The sequence below is a fragment of the Haliotis rufescens genome, unplaced genomic scaffold, assembly GCF_023055435.1.
Source record: "Haliotis rufescens isolate VD_foot unplaced genomic scaffold, xgHalRufe1.0.p SCAF_104, whole genome shotgun sequence".
NCBI classification, from domain to species: Eukaryota; Metazoa; Mollusca; class Gastropoda; order Lepetellida; family Haliotidae; genus Haliotis; species Haliotis rufescens.
In genome coordinates this window covers 146,496-165,814 of record NW_025963785.1, presented here as the reverse complement: position 1 = coordinate 165,814, position 19,319 = coordinate 146,496, and the positions used below count along the sequence as shown (strand labels likewise).

The following is a 19,319-nucleotide window of genomic DNA, read 5'->3' as shown; positions in this document are numbered from 1 at the left end:
GTTGGATGATGTAGGCCGTTATAAAAGGGCAACACAAATAAGAAATATTCTGTTTAAATTAGAAATCTTATAAAGGGGCGTAGCCCCCGAAATGAAAGTATAATTTTACGAAGAAGCCAAGGTAAACCAAAGTAAGACTTAAACAAGTTATCTCCCTTGGTTCGCGTATAATTCGAGCCGTTCAAAGTGGGATCTCGCGTAACGAGAGAGAAACGCCATCTCTCTGTAGGTAAAGCAAGGCAAGACGTTTTCAGCATCAATCCCATCCTAGCGTTTTTGAACGTTGTTTTTTCAGTAGGTTATGTTCTGGGTGCAGGTTTTGATACCAGGATTAGTTTGGATGTGTTTGGTTATCTTGTGAGAGATCATGCCACTTTCCCAAGGAGAACTTAGCAATTAGCGAGACCGCCGGGCACTGTCAGTCAACGGCCACAAGGCACATGCAAGCACCCAAGAAGGAAACGAAAGCCAAAAGCCACGTGTAACTAACACAGTCAGGAAGAGAAAGTGAAAGTCACATCATGACAAAATTTTCCTCAGCTATGTAAACAGTCTAAGCCTTGCAAACATATTCTCAAACGGGATGACGTGGTGACATACTCGGAATATAGTGGTTCGTCATGTGGGTTTCTTAATACAGTGAATATTATGAATAAAGTAGGCACAAATTATGGATAACAACTTCTTTATTTACTGGAAATGCAACGGGTTAGATGCCTATACCTAAAAGTCGCCTTTACAGTAAATAGAGAAGTTGTTATCCTTAAATTGTATCTACTTTGTCATTCGTCAACTCCGTAAAGTAATGCCTATCATTTAAGTTTATCAACGTTTCAGACCAGACAATGACAATGGCTTGCAAATTACCTTCTGGCATGAAACGTTATGTGGATAAACCGAGAATATATCAAGGTAGAGGACATAAAATCCTCAGTCTTGACAGAAAACCCAGAGATTGATATTCTCAAAGCCCCTGAGCTGGATGACCAGTGGTCAGACATTCTTCAGACGAACCCAGGAACTAAACATTTGTGAACATCCTGTTCTAGGTTTAGATGTTGCAATTTCAAGCATGCTGTTGAGACTGGCAGATATGAAAATATGATTTATTATGAAAGATACAAATTGTAAATATGATATATAATGCGCATGTATGATCATATTTTGTGTGTATTTTGGGCCGGGGGCCTTATACTGAATACAACAGTCTGTATGTCTGTCCGTCTGGACAGGAAATACGCTAACATGTTACTTGATTTTCTGGTCCATCACTTGATTTGGTTTGGTTTGTTTACAGGACGCCGTCAAACAACAAACACTTACTTTTGATGCAAATCGTGAGTAGGCGGTTGCTACCGATAGGGCAGACCATAATTTCATCGCTATTTTCCCTTTTACGCCCAATAGAATCTATTTCGGCAGATGACTTAGGCTGATTATTCTCTGGCGTTGATGTATTTTTAATCAAAGAGCGTGAAACTTTTCTCAGTTACCTCTGTGCCATGTACGTTCACCTTTTCGCAAGCACCTGGTATTATCACTATTTCTTATGATAACAGAAGTATGTTCTCGCTCTAACTTATAGATATGGATGGATTTCTTAATGCTATATGCGATATGACCCGTGAAGATCCGGGGTAGAATAGGTCTTCAGCAACCCATGCTTGCCGTAAAAGGCGACTATGCTTGTCGTAAGAGGCGACTAATGGGATCGGGTGGTCAGGCTCGCAGACTTGGTTGATGCATGTCATCGTATCTCAGTTGCGTGGATCGATACTGATGATTGTCAGTCACTGGATTGTCTAGTCCAGACTTGATTATATACACACCGCAGTCATATAGCTGAAATATTGCTGAGTTGCTGATATGTATAGCCTATATGTATATTGTTAATTTTGTTAAATTTCGCTCAATACAGATTTTGATTTTGGTTCATGAGGCTCATATTCAACACAAAGTAAATAGAACATACATTGTCCTTACAGCCAAATGAGCCTAAACAAGAAGAACCATGGACGTTTCAGGACACAAGGGAGTCACATGAGCGCCTTGGAGGAACCACTTTATGCCTAATACTGACATTGCCGGTGTGGCAAGCTCAAGTATCACAGATAACTCTATTCATATACACAACTAAATTCATGTATACGGCTCAATTCATATACACAACTCAATTCATATATACGACTCAATTTATTTAGTTATTTAGGTCATGAAATAACATTAATCAGTGTAAGTCTGAAACAGCAGATAATTTAAAAGGAAAACGTCCTAAGCTCTGAACGAAGTTACACGTGAACAGGACATGATATTAAAAGCATTCATAGGTAATCGAGGATTATATTTCAATGAGTTGTATTTTCGAAAAAAATATAGTTAATTCGAATTTAAAATAAATTTCCAATGATGAAGTCGCCATACATTTATATCTACAATAAACCTGTATCATAACTCCGTCGTACGAAGAGTGTTCTAAACTGCCGGGTAAAGGAGAGTATACACCCATGTTAGATGGCGGCTCAAATGAAACAAACAAGAAACGGTTATTTGATGTATTTGATACGGGAATCACAGTTGTGGTTTGGACCTTAAGTTTGCAGTGTTCCAGCTACTGGTTTCAGCTTAGAAACATTTTGATAACGTTTATAAATTGCTTGGTCAAATATAATTTTCAAGTGTATACTCTCTTTTGCCCTTCAGTTTATTTACTCAGTAATATTGTATGGGCTGTCTTACTGCTAGTGGCATCTCTCAGCGCCATATATATGTCTTGAATATAATAACTTTGACTGAATGAATGATAGAAATAGAGCCTTAAGCCTGATATGGATATTTCTGAACATTAATAACATTAAGATTACGATAACATCCTGGTAAACATGAATACATAAGCAAGAAAAGGATGGACACAACGGATTTCATCTTTCTAAAACACAGAATGACACAGTAATTATTACATAAAATGACATTTTCAGTTTGGCTTTACTGTATGAAAACGGAGTTCCATAGCACCCTTCGCCCTGTCAAGGTCAGAACGGCCATTCAAAAGTCAAAACGGTCATTGGTCCAAAGTCAAAAAGCCAAAAGCGGTTTATTCTTATTTTTATTCCAAAATTTGTTTCGGGTTTTTTGCGACGTCTTCACAACTGAGGTATTTTGCTATTTGTTCCAGACGTGCATGCAGTATTCACAATACATTGTTTGTCTCCATACTCCTCAGACCAGTTAACTTCAATAAAGAAAGTTACATGTGTCATATGAGTTAATCCTCAAACCTTTTACTGCAAAGGACGAGCTTGATATGTTTGGCTCACCTTTGTACATAAGTCAGCAACATCTAATAAAGATCTACTGGCATTGCTGCGTAAGACATTAATTGTCATGGCCGTTTTGACGTGTAGCCGTTGTGACTAATGACCGAAAATGCTTGCTTAGTGGCTTGTGCGAGTCAAATCTCAAACTACGCTAAAAACGTATCTTATGTTATTGTCCCTATAATATTCTAAACTTGCATCATGATACGGACCCGCCACCACTCAAGCTCACTGGAACTTACATTTCAGGTGAGCTAACATGTAAGCAAACAACGTCTATGCAACCTTATACACACACGTGCAACGACGCACCCCATTCTGCTTTTCTACTACGTATTGCTTATCTACCAATTTCCACATCCCACGGGATTCCAGGTGAGCCAGATTTCCTTTGATGTCATCACTGTCAAAGATGTAGTCGTAGTGGTTAATCAGGATGTGGCCACCTGCACACGGTAAAGGAAAGACTTGTAAAATGAGTGAGTGAATGAGTGAGTGAGTGAATGAGTTCGGGTGATTGCTGCTTGAACTCTATTTCAGTAATATTTAGTCAGATTAATGTTGGAGGAAAGCTCAAATCGAGACTTATACCTCTTTATTGAATTAATTGTTTGATAAAGTTCAACAGACCATTTATAATCCCTAGTTTAAAGAAACGTAACGGCTTAACCGAAACCCCAAACGTAATGTTGTGTGCCCTAAAATCACTGGTAATATGAAACGTAATGGTTTATGGCCTTAAGTACATGGTATTATGAATCGTAATGGTTGATGGCCTAAAGTACATCGTATTATGAAACATAATGGCTTATGGCCTAAAGTACATGGTATTATGAATCGTAATGGTTTATGGCCCAAAGTAACTGGTATTATGAAACGTTATTGGTTACGAACACACAATGCCATTTAGAAAGTGGTCAAATGTAACAAATGTTATATTTGGGATAACACTTTCTTGGTAAAGTACAAATTCTCGTACCTTTTTGAGGGTTGAGTCCGTTACGGGATTCGGACACACACCCGCAAGGGACTCAACACAAAAAAGTGCGAAAATTTGTGCTTTAACAAGAAAGTGTTTTCCCAAATATAACATGTGTTACGTTATTGGTTATGTCCTAAAATCCATAGTACTATGAAATGTAACATTGGACAGTAACATTGTAACAACAAAACTACAGCCAGAGCATTATACTTTGATGTCAAAGTGAAAATAAATCACACGCTGTCGATGTCGTACTACAAACCTGATTTCGTGATACGCACAAGCTCCTCATAACACTTGATGGACAGTTTCTTCAAGATTTCAGAAGTTAAGCTGACCAATGTCAATACCGTGTATGTGTCTGAAATTACCGGAAAATAAATACAGATGAAATAAATAAACACTAATAAAATAAAAGCCTGTATATATAATAGATACAACATGACAATACATATTACCTCTAGGTAACATCATTTTTGAAAATAATAACCCCTTAAAAGTCATATCATTACTTGCCAAACAGTTTATTTATGAACGGAATAGAAAACAAATAAATCCCACTTTCCACTCATTCAGTAAGAAATAGTAAAATATTTTGGGGGAACAAAAGACATTGCTATTTGCAATTGTGATCAGAGCACATGGTATTCCTTTTGGTCATCGTTACACATTGTATTTGCAGATCTCTGCAGTTGACAGTTGAAAATGTAAACACGGACTGCCTGGATAAACGTCAGGGCAAAAGACCCTCCGAAACATGGTGAAATATTATCCTGCCTTCAAAAGATTGCAAACTCAAGCAGAAAAACCTGATACGAAGCCGAAAAACTAATGCAGGAGACAGACAGACACTAATGCGTCACAAACAACATCATAACACGACAACAATGCATAATTTATAGCGCGGTGTACGTTAGAGTTCTTCTTCTTATTGTTGTGTATTGTTCAAAGAGACTCCCCTATGTCATGTACACAAAGAACATTTCATGTTGAATCAAAAGATACAAACAGATTGAACAAACTGACAAAACATGCATTGGCCCAAGTCCAAGTTTAGCATCGTCAAAGACTTCAGGCGACTAGAGATAGATACAGGATGAATGATTGTCCATCTACAAATAACTTCTCTATTCATCAGTAACATTAGTGCAGTGCTCCATACATGGACTGTAGCTTTGGAAAACTTCAACTGCGTCTTCCATTACCGTCAGCAATGTCCAGTGTGTTGTCCCCAAGAAAATCACAGATGTATCGCTCGTACAAGTTACTTTTCTTGGCCTCTTCAAGCATTCCTTCAGACGGATCCAGGCCGTCGACATGTACAAACCCACGCTTCCTTACCTGAAACAGAAAGTAATGTATTGTTCTTCTGCGTGTGGCGAAGATAACAATACAAAGTTACATAGATGGTATATTGTTCCGACCAGCAACTATTCCATTTGAAGATGACAATGCACAATCTGGCAATGATGGGTGAGTGAGTTACATGTTCACGTGGCATCAACAGTATTGCAGCCATATCGCGATTGGCCATGATGAATGGATATACGGTTATGTGAGATTGAACAATCTATACCATTATTGAATACTGTAAAAGTCATCAATATTCCAACTATATCACGGCACACCGTAACTAATCGAGTCTGGACCAGGTAAACCATTGACCTGGTTATCGAGTCTGGACCAGGTAAACACGATCCACGCGAATTAGCCAAATCATAAAGACTGATCACCTGATTCTAGTGTTAGTCGGTTCTTGCAACAAGCTGGAGTACTGGGGATATTTTGTAACCTGGATACCCTGAGGGAAACACCACTTTCAACGACATGTATCGAAATGCATTCGTTATAACACCCTCTAAGCTCTACACAGAATATTCATCTTTGTGACGGAACCTACCTCTACGGAGACCAAACCGGTGCCTGCAGCGGCATCCAATATCTGGACATTTTCTCGGTTGCTAGGATACAGAGAAGCCAGAGTGTCCGCAATCGCTGTGGGTGCCTTGTATCCACGAACAGTCTGCATCTAAAAGCAATGTCAGTGTGTCAACAAAGAGAAACAATTTGACATAAATCTAAGACTAGAAAGGTGTTTGGATTGCATCTGAACTGTGCCTCTACAAACCTGACTAACAAAGTTATAAACACTTCTGATTTAATGACATCACTTCCGGGTTGGTGTAATTTAAGAAATCTTTAAAACAAATCCTGTCGTGAAAGCTATCTTAAAGACAAAGTTATTAGACTTCCGGTTGCATAACATAACTTCCGGTGTGGGAAGGAATTCCAGTAAATCCTAGGCCATAATGAGAAAATGTATATGCACTTCCGTTTATATTACCTTGACAATCAATATCAGCGAATAACATAGCTTGTTTGTTTGTTGTAAACATGTATTCACCACTGTGTTCTTGTGATAAAATGTTGGAGGAGGAAGGTGGGAGAGGTGTTTCTCATGTGTCTGACATGTTTCCGTTTTCATTATTATTTAAAACTGTTATAAAAAACAGATGTATATATTTTACCGCAGATGTCCATTAAAGAAATTCCTCTGTATTGCTTTTCTTGTGAAGTGGGAAAATTATACTTTTAGACCAATGCCATGGAAAACCATCAGATTAGAAAATACTGTTTAAAAAAAAACATGGTTGTAACACATCACCTCCATGTTTCCACATTTCAGGAAGAATTCCACCAGGGCCAGCGGCTTATCCACACTTTAAAGAAGTCAACTTCTGCTGTAACTATTTATTCGCTTGATATCTCTCTATTTAGAGTATTATTAGTGTCCTCATCAATATGAACAGGTATATGTTGTGAAAGGTAATGTCGAGAAAAAGAAACAAGTCATCACCTAACATTTTATCCTGAATATTCAAAATACTGAATATTGTAACATCACTGAAAGTGTACACACAAGATTCTGTAAATCATTTCTGAGAGAAAACACGTACACTTATATCAATGTGGTCCAGGGAGAATGTGGCAGAGTATCCATGTGGTATCGATATACATTCAGAGCAGTTAAGTACAGGTGCACACTGATCCAGTTGCCACGGCATAGACATCCCCACCAAGCATTTACAATGATTAAAACTCTTGATGATAATGGTAAAACTACGTGGGCATCTCATATGAGAAATATTTTATTTAGATAAGTTTTGGATGTATATGGCTGTCTCAAAACATTGGTTGCATCTCATCATTAATGGTAATTTTCAAACAGAGATTTTATTAATGTTTCTTTCAATATTGGCATCACTCACTCGACGCTTCATCTAAATGTAATTGTTATTCTCTGTTTAGATCTTTACTAAATGTAGAAACCTATTTAACTTATGAAAATATTAACCATGATTCGGTGAAATAACTTTAGACTTGCTGTTGAAAGAGGCCGCCATATTGTGCTCCGTATAACGAACTCTTCTGTTTATTTTGCCATGCTAGAGGCTTTGAGTATGTTATGAATGAATTACAAGCATTGTTGATATTTGACAGCTATATCCAACCGAGAAGTGAGTGTCTCGCTATCCATGTCACAAATCCATCAATAACTGAAATCTCCTTAAGACTTATGTCAACCGACAATATCCATATTATCAAATGTTTGATTAAATTCCTTTGTCAAGTTCTAAAGATTAGAAGCAAATCACCCATCCCTGTAACATAAAGTGTACTGTACTCCAGCCGTTTATTACAGCATGTACATTTGACCGTTCCCATCTTATTTGTATTATGGGCCAAGGACCTAAAGTACTGAATAAAACCTGTCCTTCTGTCTGTCCAATAACATGCTTGATTATTTCTAGCTGAAAACATGGGTGCTTGTGATTACAAACTTCTCAAACTGAGAAACAAACAGTGACCAAACCGGTGATCTTGGCCTTCGTTGTTTTAATATGGAAATGTATTGTTCCTCGTCGTCCGAGGTACCTTGTTGTACTCTTCGCATTTCTCGTCGTACCTCTGGATAAGAGTGTCCTTATCCAGACCTTTCTCAACCAGGAACTCCAGTAACTTCTTCCCGTCCTCCAGGGAGAAGCTTGTCCCATCCTTCTGTGATGTTTGTCTGATGTGATAACAACTTACATGCACATAACGGTAATACCCAGCGGGTTCAAGAAAGGCATGTAAATAGAACTCTACACGAAGCATACGTATAACCATGATGATGATTCCTACGCTCTGAACATTGTTGATGCAATCCCATACCACTATTATTGACGTCATGTTTCATTACCTCAAAACAGTACTCCATTGTCGCCATGTGTACCGCCACTTTTTGGAGGATGCTAACCCCTTTTTGTACTCGGGAAATGGGGCTCAGAGGGTATTCGAGGCATATATACGTACCAGGCGACCATTGATAATTCAATAGTTGCATTGGCCATATTTCCTCAAAATATGCAATACAACTGTTATTGTATTATTAAAAAAATAATATTGGTAATCGTAAAAGAATCCTTCATTATCTATCATATTTATTTTTTCCATATTTTTTTCAGTAATTTAACTTCAAATCGCATATTTACATGACGTGTTCTACGTGGAAAGTGGATTTTTAAAGTCAGTTGACTCTCTTGCCTCGGGAAGATGTCTGAGAAGGTGAATGTCATAGTTCATAGCACAACATGCATGCCAGTATTTCAACTACAGTACTGGTGAACTGAAATGGGCTTAACGTCGCGTTCAAGATTATTGCACTTATGTAGCGACGTGTGTGTACGTGTGTATATATACTAGTATATGTGTGGTTGTGGGTGCTGGTTCTAGTTCGGACATATTCCTGTTTTATAGTACTAATACACTATGCTGCACCCTACTCATACACGGCATACCGAGTCAGAGCCGAACAGTCCTTGTTTATCTCCAGACGCCAGACACACAAGGCTAAAACAAGTATTATCTTTTAACGTATTTTTTTATGACGAGGTCTGGGATCGAACCTTCTGCTCTCCATGGAGACTACACTCTTTAAGCAAATGAGTGAAAAACCTATAACGGAAAACCTTTAAGACAACGTACAACTTTATGCATAACAACATCTGGTTTATTGCATAAAGCGACGTTTCAATGTAGATTCTTACACTCCGGCTTGATAACGGTCTAAGAATCTACATCGAAACGTCGCTATATGCAATAAACCAGAAGTTGTTATCAATAAAGTTGTACGTTTTCTTACTTACTCACCAACTTCTAGAATGTCAATCAAACAATTAGAAAAAACAATGGTATTATCGTACAAAAGGCTTAATTTTATACCTGTTTTCGTCACTCACCTGTGTGCGTCCTCCATCTTGACACTTCGATATCCTGTAAGATTACACTTGCGTCCCTGGCCTAGTTTCTAGGCAAACAAGAACTCTCAAAAAACAATATGATTTGTCAGCAGTTTCAAAAGTAAATTGTTTGGATGCAATATGGAGGGCCACTTATGCACTTTTGAGCAATGGAAATAGTCCTAATTAACCTGCACAGAGACTCTATACCCGAATCTGCCTTAAATCTGCAGCATATAATCTTTGTTCATGAACTTCTATCAGTGGTCTGCGCGTTCTCAAAATAGAAATCACATTGTATGTGACCTGGTGAGTGGAGTTAGTTTACGCGAACACCCGATACATGAGCAAATTTACTTTGTATCCTGCAAAGACTACAGTGGCAACAGCGTCTGTTCGAAATCAGCCTGAACAAAAGCCCTATGAACATGAAGACGAATTTTAAACGTCAAAATTATAAACCTCAAGTGAAAGAATACCATCATTGAAAGTGACATTAGTCCACCATCGTCACCTTAACTCACTTGCCTCTGAAATGGCCCCTATACCCCTCAAAATTTTTTACCAATCAACGGGGGTACGGGTGGCCCAGTCGTCTAAGGCCCTTGGGCACGCCAGAAACCTATGATTGTGGGTTGAATCCCGGTTCACCCCGATTATGTTTCTAGGTTTGTCAGCACCATACCCGTGCTCGTGAGTTTCACCGAAGTGGTAAACGTCTGAGACCTGCATCACTTCGGGCTTTCCTCCCACATTAAGCTGACACGCCGTGATATAACTGAAATAATGTTAAAAGCGGCGTTAAACACAACTCACTCACTCACTCACTCACTTTTACCAATCAACAAGCTTCGCTGGCGAAAATAACTGCAACACAACTTCAAGTAAGGGGCTTATCTGCTGACACGTAGAGCAGGGTATGTGAAAATGGTGTTCACTAAATTTTTAAGAAATTAGTCTTACAATTTTAGCACATTAGTGACACTTTGTCATAATTAATACAAGAACACTATCATATAGAAAAAAACTTTATAATTTACTATCATTCTCGCGGATGTTTCCTGACGCTCCCCGACGTCCTTTGGTAGGACCGGATAGCATCAGTATTTGACAGTGATTCATAAACTCATACTCGTCCATTGGTTCATTGCAAAATCTAAAAGATTTAAAATCTAAATATGTCTTCTTTACGATTACATCAATCAAATAGTTGTTTGTATGGTATTTGGTATGCTGTTTGTTTATGTACCGATATATGTATGTGTGTATTCGTGTGTGACTTGTGTACACAATCGCATCATAATATTTGCAACAGTAGGTACAATTAATCTTAACTTATTATTTTATGTACAGTTTACCCTCATTAATTGTTAAATGTTCTTTGTAGGGAGAGGTGTTTAAAAAGGTTGAACCTGTTCACCAATCCCAATCCTTTTTCTTGGAAATAAATATTGCTTAAACTCATGCTCATGATATAGTCGAATATCTTGTTTCTCAATTCAGAGTAGGAATCACAGACATAAAAGATGTGCAGTCCAGTCTCAACAGTAAAATAGGGTTTAAAGGAGATTTACAGTATCAAATAAATAGGGGATGAAATCATTTATGGAGCATACAAAAACAAATATATTGAAGGAAAAAATTCGAAAGGCAACAGAGGCGACTCGTATTCTGGAAACTACCGAGAGCCAATGAGAAGAGTTGTCATCACGTGACGTGACGTGACGTCATAGCTGAGAGTTTACTTACCGACGATCACTGTTTCTGTATAGTGTTTTGATAGCGTTCGCTATGGCACCACCCAGAAACCCTATGGCTTGGCAAAGAGGCAGTAATAGCAAGTATACCTCACACTAGCTACCGTTAGCACAATGAGCACATTTAAAACAGCATGCATAGTAACCGTGAGTTAATGTATCATTTTGTAACCGTTTGCAATGGTAGTTATGGTGGCTGATTAGGGCCATCGCCGTATCGCCCTGAGATACCCATGCGATATCGCGACAAAGCGATAACACGACACGAAATTGCGATGTCGCGACACGACATGGCGATAACACGACACGACATCACGACAGCAGGACGCGATAACACGACACGACATGGCGATAACACGACACATGACGATAACACGACACGACATGGCGATATTGCCATGATCTGGAAAGTGGAAATATTAGTCAGGATTAAATATAGATTTGGCCATCGGCAGTCCATAAAATATAACAAGTGTCACCAGTAATATATAATCCCTTCATTCCTTCATTTATCCTACTGAAATCAACACTATAGGTAAATGAAGTCAATACCATTTAAACTGAAAGCCAGAACAATGTCAATGATACTGAATCAAAAAATGATCAATGGACACTTTATTAATCTTAAGTTCGATTTGTTGTCTAAATTGTTTTTTTCCAAAATTCATTAATATAAAATGGAATATACCATGGCTAGGCTGATATCAAGACATATTCATAATTGGACTATCTCCAACCTAAATCCACCTTTTTATGGAAATGGGACACCGTCAATTTCAAAACTTGAAATACTGCAAAAACAAAACATGTGTTGTGCCTCTCAATTAATTAGCCCTGTATAAAGCATTATTACATATTAACTAAAACTGACCGACTAAATGCCTTTTTCAATATTGCTGCCATGTTTGAAAATATTATTTGATCCTCTTGAACAAATTCATGCGTCATCACTGGTGGGATCAAGAATGTAAAGTTGAAGTTGAAGTCTCCAGTAATTTCTGAGGAGAAGATGTTTACAGATGCTGCCGAAGTCAGATGACGGATAAGCAGGCCATGTCATCAGTTGACTTGACTTTCTTTCAGGTAACCTTTAACATAAACGAACTTAACACCCTTAAATTGACTTTCACTTCTGCTCTGGAAACGAACCACCCCCAATCATGTTGCGAAATAGAAAAACAACTGTAAAATACTTAATTTCATCAGCAACTTCCGAAATCTTTCCCGTCACGTTTATCGTGTAGGCTAGTTTGACGTCATGTACCTGATGTACATGTATTATGACGCGCTGTCATTGTGACTGACTTACTGAGGTAGCTCTTAACAGACCTTTCTCATCTAATGACGATCTTAATTGACAATATAAGATTTGTTGTAAACAAACTACAAAATATGTCACTGTGAGCATACTTACGCTCATGTCACTTCTCCTTCAGAGGAACTACTTCATTCCGCGATACATGTGATCGTTGTATGTCTGTTAGTGTAAACACAAAGTAACATTCTAAATAAAATTTTGTATAGATCTACATCTTTCAAGGTAAAAACTAGTGATTTATAAAAATTGACTTTCACTTTGTGTGAGTTCATTGCTCTGATGTTCGTACATTTTGGCCCTCACGCTGTGAAGGTTCATCGTGTTCATACTCCAATGAACTTTCACAAAGTAAAAGTTGTAATTTTATATGTATTGATATTATTTATTCTTATATTCTTTATTTTCACAACAATCAGAGAGAATACCTTACCGAGAATCATGTTAGGGTATTCACAACAGCAATACAAATGTTAATGGAAATTGCAACAAAAGCTATGTTTGCACTATTAAAGAAAGGGCGAAATATTTACTTGCTTCTTGATTGTATGTTACCAGTATTTGTTTGCCACTATTCTTCACGAGTGGTTCTGAAATTTGGGGATTTGAAAACAAAAACCTTGTTGCAAGTTTAAAATTTTTGAAGAGTAGAACAGGTATGTACATTTCGACTACACAAACTTTCTATCCACCTTCAGCTGTATTGAAACAGTAGTCATAATGGGAATAGAACAACAATAACAATTATAATCACAATGATAAAATTATTAACGGCTCACAATGTATGGTAGACAATGCATGGAAGATTCTGGACAAACAAGCAATGACGTAAGCTCACTTAATTTTCAGTCAGGTTAGAAAGTAATATAACTAATAAATTATTTTTTTTATTATTATTATTATTATTATTATTATTATTATTATTATAAAAAATGCAGCAAATAGGGCTCGGGTGATCCTGGCACAGTCAGGCTGGTAAGGCTCATCATCAGCTCAGGGCCCTTGCCCCCTCTACACGCAGCCAGACAGCGAATGGGACTTCTCCCAGGAAGCGCTGCCTTGTCAAACCCACCGAGAACTTTTCGATGAATGTGGAGACTCCCCAACACAGCAGCCTTCTGCATTACCCAGATTGTCAGAAGGGCTGTATTCCCGGTAGCAAACCCAGGTACTCTCCCAATGTCAGTCAAAAGATTGGGAGGTACCAAACCTAAGGCACCGAGAACAATGGGGAGTCGGACAGCTTGGTACTTGGGATGCAAGCGTGACATTTCGAAAACGAGGTCTGCATATTTGCCATGTTTTCCTGAATCTTGTCAATCACATCAGTGTCAAAGGGGACAGAAGATTCAATGATGTAAATGATTTCATTGGATTTATTAAAATAAAGACAAGATCAGGTTTGTTGGCCTGGATACGTCTAAGGCTGTAAATGGGCCTATTCCAAAGAATTTTGTATTTATCATTTCCATGACTCCCTCTACATATTCCGGGTCGTACCATGGTTGGACCTCTGTGTCAAAACCACAAGCATGGCGAAGACGGTAATAAAATGATCGAGCTACACCATCATGTCGTTTAAGATACTGTGTTTGTGCCAAAGCTGGGCATCCACTCACAATGTGTTGGAGAGTCTCATTAAATTCATTACATAATCTACATTTCACATTCACATTTGTATGCAAAATCACACATTGACGGTTTCGAGTTGGAAGTGACTGGTCCTGAGCAGCAAACAGAAAGCCTTCTGTTTCACTTTTTAGGCCATGACAACTTCATGCAAGCGAAGGAGTGTGCAGGACTGCAGGATTATTGTTGTTGTTGTTGTTGTTGTTGTTGTTGTTGTTATTATAAAAATGAACTTCATACCTTGTAGCATGCAATGGCATCGGTCCATATAATGAAGTATTCTGACGATTAAGCTGAAGATTGGAATTCCGAAGAAACTGCCTTAAACATACAAAACATCAATTAATACCACTTGTTAATGATATGTGAAACAGGTTACTTCATAGTGATATTGAGTAAGTAATACAAGTGATGGTCATGGTTGTATAATGCACCTGTTTTGAATGTAACATGCATTCATAAATTCAACATGATGTTGACAGAAATTATGAGAGATGATTATGAAGGCAAGTTTTATCATGAGCAATAATTTGGTAGAAACTCCTGAAACACCAAATAAATAATTAGAAAATAAAATTGGGACATTGACTGTATCAAATGAGACGCAACAAACATACTCAACGAGTTATCTACATGCAGAATGTACAAACAATGTATTTTGAATGAAATATGCCTAACGGGTCCTTCTCTTTTCACTTGATTTGCACTGAATCAATTTATTGTCTTAATACATAATAATATATATAAAATATGTTAGTGTACGGCTACAAATTCCTCCGCGATTTATGAGATCGTACGGGCAAAATTAGCTAAATTAGTAATTGCCGTGTGTGGACGGCGACACGTGGGCGACAATAAATCTGTAGACATGGTGAGATTAACATTAGGTTGGGGATACTATTCTGCGATATAATATATCAAAACTAAAAACAGTTAGGCTACAATAAGAAGAACATTATTGTGCAGAGACGAACAATATGTATAAACGCCTTACACTTGGACTGACGGAGCGCTGATTCTGGATGAGAAAGGAGAGGTGAAGGGCCCGGATTTGTTGCAAATGTGTTGGGGGTTTTTCATTGGCAACTCTTGAAAGAATGTTTAACAGTTCATTCTTACTTCACAAAAATGAAATTATATATGAATACATGTTGATGTTTTTCATTGAGTATTTCTAAACTGACGCGATGGAATTACACGTCGATGTTAATATGGTTACATGTTGTATTGGCTCTGCGATTATGTGCAAGGCGTAGAGACGGAGCACAGCCGACAACATTACCAACCCAAAGTAAGGTACACTGTGAGTGGTGCTCACGTAGTCTGCCATGTTCCCCTTCTGTGATACGCTCATGGTTATTATTAATAATTTATATTGTTAATTAATGTAGTCGCAACTAAAGTAATCCGATATTGGAATATACCATTGCCTGAAAAATAATTGTTCCAGATACAATTTCTTCCGATCATTGCATCAAAATACCTTGAAGTTATATGATTGGTATTGTTTAACCAAGTCACCGGTAGATCCCGGAAACGTGTGTACAGCTGATTGCTCTCCGGCTGAGTTTACGAGACAATGCACACGGTAATCCTGAAGCGATACGATGTGATTTTTCACTACGCTCAGCCTAATACTCGGAAAATTAGTGTAATGTCAGCATGTACGCCTTGGAAGAGGAGTGACGGGAAGTAACTCTCAACATTCAAGTATTGCGTACGATTATTTACAAGACTACGGAATTCCTCAGGTAGGAGCATATGCGCATGTGTCGTGCAACCGGAAGTCCCAATGTATCAATTACACACTCATGGTGATGGGTAATGATTATCTACTGCTGAGGTCCGTCCCTCGGTATTTTGTCTCTGGTTTCTAGGTTGGAGAAGCCGGCCATTTTATACCGGGGATAAATCTGGTATCATAATATGCTAATCAATCCCTCAACCGAAAGGAAGCCTCTACAGCGAAAGCGAGACTCTTGGACTGCTCCGCGAAGCATTTCGTAATGATAGTGAGGCTCCAGGAACAAAATGGCGGGTGGTTGCGGAAATTCAAAGACGGTTCCAGTGCTACCTTGCCATTTTGATCCGGGTGCAGTTTTACCAAACACATGCTACTGATATGTAGGATCGTTAACCCCCATAACGGTACACGCTGTTCTACTGAGAAAGCGTGCTGACACTGTGATCAAGCTCAAGCCAAGTCGCCCCGGCAGAAGTGGCTGCACAAACACGCTTCAAAAGTTTGGAATAGTGCTGAAAGTTTGATATGTTTTGCTTTATGTATGTTAACGCTACAATGTTGTTAAATCTGCTTCCGTGTACAGCAACACCAGTGTATGTGTGCATGAATTAGCATGGTTGATAGCTGCATTTAGCCCTGCGGATATACTGTCACGTGGATCGTTGTCTTCCTGGTTCGCCCGCCCAGCATACTCTGCGTCACTATTTGCCGTGTTCAGTTAGTTTTACGTACAATATAGCAAATGTATATTTGATTTTTGGCATTTAGAAACAGCGTAGCCGAATTATGTTGTTCAAAAGAGATTGTTATTGGTGGTGGTGATTGAGGGTGTGGTGTCCAGACCCCATGGTCACGATGAACCACACAACCCCGATTCGCAAAAAGGGTTGTCGTTGCCATCACCTGACAAAAGACTTACTCATTACTCCTATCAGTCCATAAAATTAATTACAATGTCGATCATTATAATCTTGATTATCTGTTAAATAATGAGATTGACATTTGTTGTAAATAAGTCATGTCGGCTATAATAGGGATCAAAGACAATAAGCTGAATTTGTATCCACATAAATAAAAGGGACAAAACCATTTCCACAATCATAAAAAAATATCTCCTAACAGCAGAGTCAGTTGTACAATTCCGCCTATATCATAAGCGTGTGATGATACCAGGCTCTCCCTTAGCAGGATATTAAAAATTGATAAATCCCGATCGAGCGAGCTCATCGAGTAGGCCAGAAGAAACCCTGTAAGAATAAATTGGTGACTTTAATGTAAGAGGCTGGAGAAAAGAACCCGAAAACTACAATGCCATTACGATTTGATAAAATGTTTGTTGGAGAGAAGAGATACAATATGACATTGAAGCTGACACCATTGTGGAAACAGGAAAACCTAAGGCAGAATAATAGCGAGTTGGCCCCGACCCTGCTATCAGCGTCATACCTTGGACTGTATACGGAATGCGCAGAATGTTTTCTTTTGGTCATGATTAGATTACGGTTTTCTCACAATATGAAACTATCTGTCTAATTTTAGTGTGGCTAAAGAATGAAAACGATTTCTTGAATTTGTTTAAGGATCATGTTTGCCTCTCTTTGTGTCACATGAAGAAAAAAACATTTGGTAGAACTTATGTGTATACATCAGGATATCACTACAACATATGTTTGCGGGAGTTGCCAAGGAAGCTGACAGCTCTATATGTTTCATATTAGACAGCAATTATTTGCCAATAGACTGAGATTTACTTTTATGTTTCTCCTGCGTGTTCTCAGAAGGATCGAGTCATAATGCTAAAGATGATAATACGAATGGGCTAAATCCGTTACTCAGTACTAGACATTATGTCTCAATAGGGTGACCTATATTTGTTCCGTGCTGGAGATGTTAATTTCAGAACTCGAAATAAGAATAATTTTATTTCTGATAAACACTTCACACTATCTCCCTTGTCGAGATGAACACCACAGCGATAGTTTCAACTTGACCAGATATTCAAAAGATTCTACAATCAACTACTCTGGTAAATCCATATTAGATTTATGTTTGTTTGTTTGTTTGTTTGTTTGTTGTTTAACCCCGCGCTCAGCAATATTCCAGCTATATGACGGCGGTCTGTGAATAATCGAGTCTGGACCAGACAATCCAGTGATTGACATCATGAGCATCGATCCACGCATCTGGGATACGATGACATGCATCAACCAAGTCAGCAAACCTGACCACCCGATTCCGTAAGTCTCCTCTTACGACAACCATAGTCACCTTTTACGACAAGCATTGGGTTGCTGAAGACCTATTCCACCCCGGATCTTCACGGGTCTTAGATTCATGTAAAACACTTGGGATCCACTGTCTGAATGGAAGATCATCCTTGGACAATGAAGGTGAATACAGATCCCAATGTGGGAAATGTGTCACAGACTATATGATTCCATCATCACACGTTTAATATTGACATTACTATATATATTCAATCTACTAATATGCCGATATTGACTATCCCATAACAGAATAAAAAATATGTTCAGCAATGTAAGAATTCAAAATCAAAGCTGCAGGAACTGATGGTCTTGTGTTTGAAATGATAAAAACTGCACTTGATTTTTGCTTGCCTTATTTGGTGATAATCTTAATCACGTTTTAGAATCAGGGCAGTGTGATATATCATGGTGTGATATAACTGTACATCCTCTGCAGAAGAGTGGTAATATATCAGACACCAATAATTTCAGGGGAATGAGCCTTTTAAATGTAGTTGGCCAACCTTTTACAAATCTATCAAATACATGTAAAAGCACTATAGCTTGGTCAGAGTTGGAAGGTAAATTGTATGATTTGTTTGTTGTTTAACGCCGTGTTCAGCAATATTCCAGCTATATGACGGCGGTTTGTAAATAATCGAGTCTGGACCAGACAATCCAGTGATTGACATCATGAGCATCGATCCACGCTTTTGGGAAACGAGCCTGACCACCTGATCCCGTTAGTCGCCTCTTACGACAAGCATAGTCGCCTTTTACGGGAAGCATGGGTTGCTGAAGACCTATTCTACCCCGGATCTTCACGGTAAATTGTATGAGGACCAGCTGGCTATAGAAGGTGTTATAGTACCATCAATAATACTATTTGTAGTCAAAAGTATTAATCCAAAAGGAAAGTCCGTTTGTATACAAGTTTTGTTGACTTTTCCACAGCCTTTGGCCCAGTACAGCATTTTCTGTTGTATTATGTATTATTAAAAAGTGGTATATCAGTTAAAATAGTTTTGAAGGCAATGTATTCGCCGCTAC

General features: G+C 38.3%; 1 protein-coding gene across 1 annotated transcript; it reads right to left on the bottom strand.

Annotated features, from left to right (window-relative positions):
* Positions 1-2,178: 2,178 nt before the first annotated feature.
* LOC124131622 (methyltransferase-like protein 27) lies at positions 2,179-9,829 on the bottom strand. The gene is made up of 6 exons (XM_046495012.2): positions 9,579-9,829; positions 8,233-8,368; positions 6,197-6,325; positions 5,502-5,637; positions 4,559-4,657; positions 2,179-3,760 (listed from the first exon to the last, which is right to left on the bottom strand). Exons 1-6 carry the CDS (start codon positions 9,593-9,595, stop codon positions 3,591-3,593), a joined length of 687 nt encoding a protein of 228 aa, XP_046350968.2. The 5' UTR covers positions 9,596-9,829; the 3' UTR covers positions 2,179-3,590.
* Positions 9,830-19,319: the final 9,490 nt, after the last annotated feature.

Bases quoted from the DNA above. Each gene is read 5' to 3' on its own strand.
- LOC124131622 (XM_046495012.2), bottom strand. The intron at 6,326-8,232 runs GTACCTCGGACG...CATTGCTTTTAG, and splicing joins AATGCGAAGAGTACAACAAG to ATGCAGACTGTTCGTGGATA. The intron at 5,638-6,196 runs GTAGGTTCCGTC...TTTCTGTTTCAG, and splicing joins CCGGTTTGGTCTCCGTAGAG to GTAAGGAAGCGTGGGTTTGT.